At 37.1% G+C, this 8,495-nt stretch overlaps 1 protein-coding gene across 1 annotated transcript in view; it reads left to right on the top strand.

Annotated features, from left to right (window-relative positions):
• The first annotated feature begins 1,607 nt into the window (after positions 1-1,607).
• The window catches only part of LOC107599610 (mitogen-activated protein kinase 1), a 38,386-nt gene continuing 31,498 nt past the window's right edge, over positions 1,608-8,495 (top strand). Inside the window, exon 1 of the mRNA XM_016291257.1 lies at positions 1,608-2,100. Within this exon, the coding sequence (XP_016146743.1) occupies positions 1,955-2,100 (146 nt within the window). The 5' untranslated portion in view covers positions 1,608-1,954. The remainder of the gene's footprint in view (positions 2,101-8,495) is intronic.

An 8,495-nucleotide genomic window follows, 5' to 3' on the forward strand; every position in this document is an offset into this window, starting at 1 on the left:
TTCTGGGTGTGTGTATTTTATTGCTATGACTGTATCCCCTGTTAATGTTATATCTTCAATAAAAAAATTTAAAAAAAAAGAACTAATCAATTATTTTTCCGGCTCAGACTGCATTGGTTAAAGCGTATGGGGCTGTCACGTGATGAACGAACGACTCGGAAAAACCAAAGACTTGTCAGATAAGAGGTGAGGTGAGCTAATCACAGACTGAAGACCCAGGTAAACAATGAATTAATCTGTTCTGTTTCTTATTGCAGTTTTGTATTGTTTGTAGTAATAGTGTGATCAACGTTTGCTTTAGTAGACGTGTTAGGGAAGTAACACGTAACATTTTAATTGTATTTTGCTAAAATGAACGAAATGACTCGAAAAAAGATTCGTTCATTTTGCTGAACTAGACTCAAAGGTCCGAGTCGGTAAAATGATCCGAACTTCCCATCACTAGCAGCACCTAGCACATGAGCGCCGCTCATCGATGTCAGTTCCAAAGCAGTTGACCAATCAGAAGAACTCTGAGGCTTCTGTTTACAGTAGGAAGTTAGCATGACAACTGGTTTTTTTTTACGGCAACATGGCAGAGGAGGCGCTTATAGTGGCTGTGTCCGGATACCAGAAATAGCCTTTGTGCACAGCCAGTAGTCCATAAAATGCGTTGCAAAATTCGAACATCTGGGTTGTGCTGTTCTGTTGTAAATAAATCTTAACCAATGATTCCTAACTGCATCTACTTCCGGAAGGCCAAATAAAGTGCTTTTGCTTTCGCACTGAAACATGTCTCCCTGACATGGCTGCATCAACATGACACCACCTGAAACCACGCCTTCTTTCTTTGCGTGAACATTTGGGCGGCATTATGCTAATATTTCCACATAGTGAGGTAGATATGTGGGGGCGTGTTAGAACGAGCCATTTTAGGAGGGCGTGGTTGACTCTTAACTCTTAACTTTTATAAAGAATATCTCTTTGGATTTGAGACTTTAGTCTTTGCAACTTTACAGATCTTCTTTATGCACCAAGAGCTTGTAACACTCCAAAGAGAAAGGAAAACTTGCTATCGCATCATATGACCCCTTTAATATTTACGTTTTAAGACGATGATGTAGCTTATGTAGGAATAAACAAAAGAACCTGCTGATTCAGATAATACCAGTTCTGGTACACTGTAAAAATTTATCATCACTGTAAAACAGATTATTGGAGTATCTTTTACAAGAAAACAGGCCTAACGTTACTGTTTCAGCCTACATACTTCAAAATCACGTTACTTGCCGTTACTTTGTAATTATTTGTTTCTGAGTGAAAATTTGTATAAATCCTACATCATTTTTTTCAGTGTACATTTAACATTAACACATGATCACAAATCAAATGATTAACCAGAAGTGATTTTTGTCGTGTAAATAAAGACCCTGTCTGTCACCCGTTTGGCTCAATTATAAGTGGTTAAACTGTTACAATTAGTCTCCCAAACATGATACATCTGTTTATAATTTCCGAAGCAGATTTACAATATTATCTGCAACCACTGTAAAACCGAGAGGACCTACCCATCATTTATCAACAGGCTCTCCTCGTCTGGCTTCGTAAATTAAAGCATCTTTAACCCTCTTGAAGTGTAACTTCTATCTCTATGGTAACCACTCTCCGCTCCCTACCCACGTGATCTGCTCCGTTACTTCCTGCGGCAACACTTTCGCTCGTTACTGTTGCTGCTTGAAGTCAGTCTCACCACGCGCAGCTTACTATCACTATATCTATGCCAGTCAACAACACTTCAGCCGCCGCTTTCCTTTCACTCCGACGCGAAGACTTCGGTTTAGTTTAACCACGTCGCTTATCCTTCCTCCCGCGGTGTTTTAGTCAACCTAAGAGCTTTTCCTGAGCTTCATAAGCTGCTTTGGGTAAGAAAAGCGCGTTTGTTGTGTGTGTGTAAAGGCGGCTCAGTTTCTTAGCAATGGCGACAGCTGCGGTATCTGCCCCTGCTGGCGGCGGCCCGAACCCCGGATCCGGTGCCGAGATGGTCCGCGGTCAGGCTTTCGACGTCGGGCCACGTTACACTAACCTCTCGTACATCGGAGAAGGCGCATACGGCATGGTTTGGTAAGATGCTTTTATACTTGTAAACATGGTACGCTTTGTTGCCGTTGTTTTTCCGAGAATTGTGATTATATTTCCTTTTGTCGCTTGCTTTGGATTTGTTCATTCAATCACAGCGCAGTGCACCAGCCCCGCTTCTCTCGTTATCGTGCTGCTTCTGCTTGAAACCAGTTGCATGCACTTTTCTTTTTTTCATGCTGAACTTTTAAAATTAGTTTTAGATGTGCATTAACAGATAGAGACAAGTTCACACAGCTTCTGATATCTGTCAACGCATTTCTAATCATGAGTTGGTGATTCATTATTTAATCATTTTGCATTGCAGATTTAATATAGGCTATATATTTTTCTCTCTGTCAAGAATATATATATATTTTACATTAGCTTTATGTTGAAGAATTAACTCGATGGCATTGCAATTTCAAGTTCAGTTTATATAAATGGGTTTTTAAATTGTTGGCCTATTTATTAAATAGCAATGCTACTACTTTAATAGTTTTTAGGTAAAATATTCAATTGATTTAAAATCATGACTGCATTGCACAGATTTGCAGAAATGTTTTTTATGCGCTCTGTGCATGATCTGTGGGGCAGTTCCAGTCTGTAAATGCAAAGATAACGGACCGTTTTAGCTAAGAGCAGACAACAGGCATGGATAACTTAATGGAGGTGTAGTTGTGAAATTTGCGCAGTGCTTTTCCAGGAATGTCAAGGTGGCAGGGCTCTCCTGGGCGGCGTGGGCACGGGCTCCCCAAGGTTGTGCAAAACTGGTAGGAACAAGAGGCACTTGGATGCGCTTCGCTGTTGGATCTGCCCACGAAAAACAGTTGAAATTGATAGTGCTTGAGTTGGACCTACAGCCCTAACTTTAAAAGTTAGTTAGATATACTAAAGTGGATGAGCATCATTTTCCAAATATAAATGTTACACTAGGTTCCCAAGACTTGGCGAATGTTCCTTAATTTGTCAATCAAACACGTACACAAACATTTATACATTAGTTTTGAAATTGTATAACAAAGGAGAATTGTTATGGTTAAGTTTCAAGGCTAGCTTTGTTACAATTGAGAGACTGCTGGCTCAAATTTGCAGTCTGATCGCCCATCTGTTCTGCTGAGAGGAGTCCGTTGGCTAAACGAATGAGCTCATCGCTGGCAGGCCTAGTTTTGCTCCTCTCGCACGGATGAATGAATGGTTCACACCCACTCCAACAGCTACAGAGTAGAACAAGCCACCCTGGGTTGACTGTCATATGGACGTGTAGGCCTGTAACATGTTGTGCTGAACAGGCTGTAACAGTACTGAAGCCTTTGTGCAGCCTTGCTTGACAACAGCCTCCGCAAAAGAGTTTGAGTAAAGAAGAATGTTAATTAATAATTTAATAATCAACAAGAGCAGAATAGCAATACATACTGGAGACTAACATAAGAGTGGGCATCTTAAATGATGTGCCCTTGTATTAGAAATATTGTGCTATATATATATATATATGTATGTATGTATGTATGTATGTTTGGATTTATTTGATAAAATACACCAAAACATCAATGTTGAAAACAGTTTTGGAGCTTAATATTTTTGTGGAAACGGTGATACGTTTTCTTCAGGATTCTGTGATAAATAGAACATTCAGAATAATCAATTTAATGCATCCTTGCTGAATAAAAGTATTAATTTCTCTCAAATTAATTTCTACATTTTTATGATTGTTTGAAAATGTTTTATTGACATCATTGAAGCAAAGTTATTAAAACAAAATACTAATGACTATTATTCATTTGATATACTTATTGTGTATATCTCTCTTTACACTTGGTTTGTTGCTATTGTTTATATGCATAATATTACAAAAATACATCATGTACCTGACAATGTGTCTCTCAGTATTTGAGAACTATTGCTCATGTGCATATAAAATATAGCTTCAAGTCATTAGATTTAGAAAGAAGTAACATTTGGGTATTAAAAAGCAATTTTTGCCATCAAATTCATTTTGTTGTTCATAGTTTTCATCCTGTTGTCCGGCATTTGAATCACATGATCTGTCATTTGAGATCTTTAATGTGCACAAACTAGTTTTGCTGACTTCTGTTTTGGAGTACCTTTACAAAGATCTGCTGATTTCATCAGCTACTAAGGTATCATCTAATATGCTTTGAATCCCACTGAGAGTGATTTTTACCTCGTTCCTTTAATTCAGTTTGTCAATAGCAGTGATCCCATTTTTGGCATATTATTATAATGTAGAAAGATCCTAGAGTCGCTTCTGTTCCTGCTGAAATAAGTGCTGCACTGTCGATTGGGAGTTCTGGATGTTCTAATGGATTTTGCATACTGCATTACACCCCTCTGTCCATGAGGAAGCATTTCTGGTGGCCGTCATCCTGTCCTGTATTATGCAAAAGTAAGACATGCTGTTACCATTGGCAGTGGTGTTCGAAAACCAGTAATGCAAGTCACAAACAATGGGCCATTTGATCACAATCTGATTTCCTTGAATCCTAGAATACTTCTCTTAAACAAACATGCACCGTTTCGAGAGCATCTACAGATATTCTAAACTGATGACGTCCATAATCTAGGATCAGTTTTCTGTATCTGTAAACACAAAACTGTTCCAGTAACTGCAACTGCGGGTCAGTTTCTTCCAATAGCATCCACTGGCCTGGCGTTCGCTCAGAGGCCCTCTGTGATGTAATAGCTGGAGAATGTGGAGTTTAGCTGTGCTACTAAGAGAGGTTGGGAACAGGCTGGGTTTCAGTTTTAAACCAGAGAGCTAGTGAATGAGCGAAGAGGGGGCAGGAAAGGGAAGGGGCGGGTTAGTGGATTTAGGAATGGAGAAAGTGAGGCGAAAGGCTGCAGTCCATTTTGTTGTTCTGCCGCACTGAAGCGGTGATTCCCGTAACCGTAATGTGTGTGTGTGTGTGAGCGCAAGTGCTTGTTCCCATTGTATAACAGTGCCTAATTACTGGAGGTGACCGACGTCCTCTGTAGATTCACATGGCAAGTGTAATTAAGCTATATTATAGAGGCTTAAATACAGCTTTTAGATATTCTGGATATTAAGCACATGTTGTCACGCTTGCAGATTGAGGATATCACTTCCACTTACAAAATGAAATTGGCATAATGTTTGCGTGCCTGCCTAAATAGTGTCCATGAAAGAGCCTGTAGATGTTGTGACATTTATTATGGAATATTACACGTCTCGGAGCATCACCAAATAATTTGATTGTGCTTGTCCTAGACCATATATTCCTAAATAATAGATATTTAAAACAATTATCTGGTAACACTTTACAAAAACGTCTGATTTGGTACCATTAGTTAATCCATTAGCTAACCTGAACTGACAATGAGCAATATATCTTTGTTCATTATCCAACAATCAGTTCTTGATGGACAAAATCAAGTCCCATTCTACATTTTTTTCCCTGTTCGTTTCACTAGGATATACATCATAATAGAGAAGAAAGGATGCTCAATTTTTATAGTTTCATACCTACTTTAACTGATGTCAACAGATAAAACTTTAAAATTGTACATTTTAAAAATGGATGCTTTTCACATTTCCAGGGTTCTCACAAGCAGAAGTTGCCAAAGTTAAGGTTGCAGTTTGTTCCAATAGCAAAATAAATAAAATCCATGATAGCACTTCTGACTTTACAAAAGAGGAAAAAATATCAAAAGATTTATTACATGTTCAGAAAAGAGAAAGATGATGAAATTTGCCATCATTCCCTCAGCTGTTGTATTAGAAACACTCATGCCGTAGCGATGGCTACTAGTTTTCTGTAATTTAATGCCAAAGTAATGTAACATAAAGCATATTCCTTATAACACAAAGTGTTATAAAGGCACATTTTTGTTAAATAAAAATAGCTTGATTTACTATGTTAATAACTGTGGAAATGCGTCATCACAGTCTGTGAAAAGGGTCCACATATTAGTAAATGTTGGCATTAACATTAGGATCAATAAGTATTGTTAATTTTTTGTTAAATAATGTAACTAATATTAACAAATGAAACCTTATTGTGACCTTGTGTTACTAATTATTTCTTAAACATTTCTGTTAAGTTCTCTGGTTTGATCTTGGGGAAAAAATCATATATTTTAGAGACAGTAATCGCTGTATGGCTCAAGTTTAGAATTTGTTAAATATCTGAAAAAAATATTAGCATTTAACACCTAAATGACCATGAAATCCATATGAATTGTAAAAGTAGTAGTGCCCCATTCAGATATAAAAAAATATTTGCTGATATCACTTGTGCTGTTGTCTATGGTTACCAGAGAAATTTAAAATGTCACTATAATTTTGCAAACTAATGTCAAACGTGTCTTTTTAATTGCTTTTTAGGCTGCTTTTGAGCTCACCTGACCCTGATCAGATGCATTTATTAGTTGGTGTTCAGTTGATTCATAATATTTGTCAGCAGTTGGTCTTTCCAAATTAGTTTTGGACTTGACTTGATTCATGCATCATTGACTCTGGAAACTACATAGATTGTGCGTGTTCTAATCCTTTGACTACAATGTGTTGTTACTTGCCCGTTTCATTCTCAAAAGTGTTGCAACTTGCAACACTGATGTGATGGTGTGTTGCAGAAGTAGCTCTGTGGGTAGCGTCTCTAAACCATGAGGAGGAATGCTGAAGGACTGACTACCAGTTACAGTTCCTCTTAGTGTTCACACAAGGAGGGCATGACCCTGCCTCCGTATTTCGTAAAGTTTGTCTCAGTGCTGTGGTCTTAACACGCGCTGAAGGAAAAGTGAATGTGTCTCTTGATTACGTCACTTAGCATGTAGATATTTGTGGGAAACACTGGAGCTCGTTGCTGAGTTGTCACTACTTATATCAGCTGTTTTATTTAGATTTTTGTCACTAATAGGGGTGGGCGATGTTTACCAAATTGGGGTTGGGTGGTTGGCTTCGCTAGATGGCCATCTGCCAAAACATTGCAAACAATTATATCATAAAAAAGTCTGTCAGCCATCGGCGATAGATGATGCCATGCCCAACCCCAGTCACTAAGGGCATGAAACTGGTTTAATATCTAATTTGGGTTATAAAACATTGTTTTCATTTCCAAACATGATCTTCTGTTAGATAGAGAACATAATGCTCTAGCTTCAGTTTCAGTCTGCACTTTAAATTCACAGTGTTTTTTTCCCCTTAATTTTCTACAGACTGATTTCACTATAGGGCTGTCAAAATGACTGAAAAACTAAATTCTAATTTTCTACTTCAATATAATAAAAATTCGAATTATATTCAAATTTAAAAGGCATAATTTCAGTTAGGGGGAAAAAGCTTTTGGCTTCTCTCTTGAGGCCACAAGAGGACGCATCGAGCAAAATATTATGCACGTTTCTTCAAAGCGTAATAAAATAACACAACTATCTTTGAAAAAAGTGCATAATGTTTATATACCATATATAATTAATAAAGTTGCTTAAACAATTAGAAAAAAAACAGCACCATGCATGTATGTATAGTTATATATATATATACATAACATTATAATAAACACTGTAAACATAGCTAGGCTATTTTAGTTCCCCTCACTCCACAACAAAGCCTTTCAATTAACAGTATTTAGAAAAGAACAAGAATTAAAAATATAAGAAGCTATAGCAAAATAAACGACAAGCCAAAACAAATTAATTTATGCTAAAACGAAACTGAAACCAACGTTGGGTCTCTCATTCCACACAAAATCAAATGTTTCCATATTCGCGATGTATTTGAATGGCAAATTATTATTTATTATGTAGCCTACTTCACTCGCGTTCCAATATCCACGTAAAACAAAATGTTTTGCATAACATCACGGCGGTACAGTGATAACACTTTATGGCACAGATTTTACTACATATTTAAACAGTTTTATGTTTTTGATCATATGTTTGACTGACTATTTTATTATGATAATGAACAGGCTGCATTGTCAAGGTAGCAATGCTTAACTGTGTGTGCGCATGCGGCGCCGGCGCAATCATTTGAATTTTTTCCTTCTAACAGTGGGAGCAACTACTCCTTTTAGTCATGAAGATAACCGGAATTGTAAAAGGTTTGCCTTTATTTGTGTACATTAACAATAAAAACAAATCTTTGTGCTTTTGTAAAATAAGCCTAAAGAAAAATAGGATGCCGTCTGGTTTCCTTTCGTGTAGCACAAAAATGAACTGAAACTCTGAATACTTGTTACAGTTTTTCTTTCATTTTCTTAATTTATATTTAAGTAAAGATATATTTCTCGTATAGGCCTATTTATTTGTTTTATATATATAAGTGGCATTCTGTCTATATAAGCTGTGAATGCTCTCCATACCCAGGCCATTTGAGAGAATAAATCATAAATCTTATCACTCAGCATACCCGGTTAAAAAAA

This window comes from Sinocyclocheilus grahami, unplaced genomic scaffold (genome assembly GCF_001515645.1).
Source record: "Sinocyclocheilus grahami isolate Dianchi unplaced genomic scaffold, SAMN03320097.WGS_v1.1 scaffold269.1, whole genome shotgun sequence".
Lineage (NCBI taxonomy): Eukaryota > Metazoa > Chordata > Actinopteri > Cypriniformes > Cyprinidae > Sinocyclocheilus > Sinocyclocheilus grahami.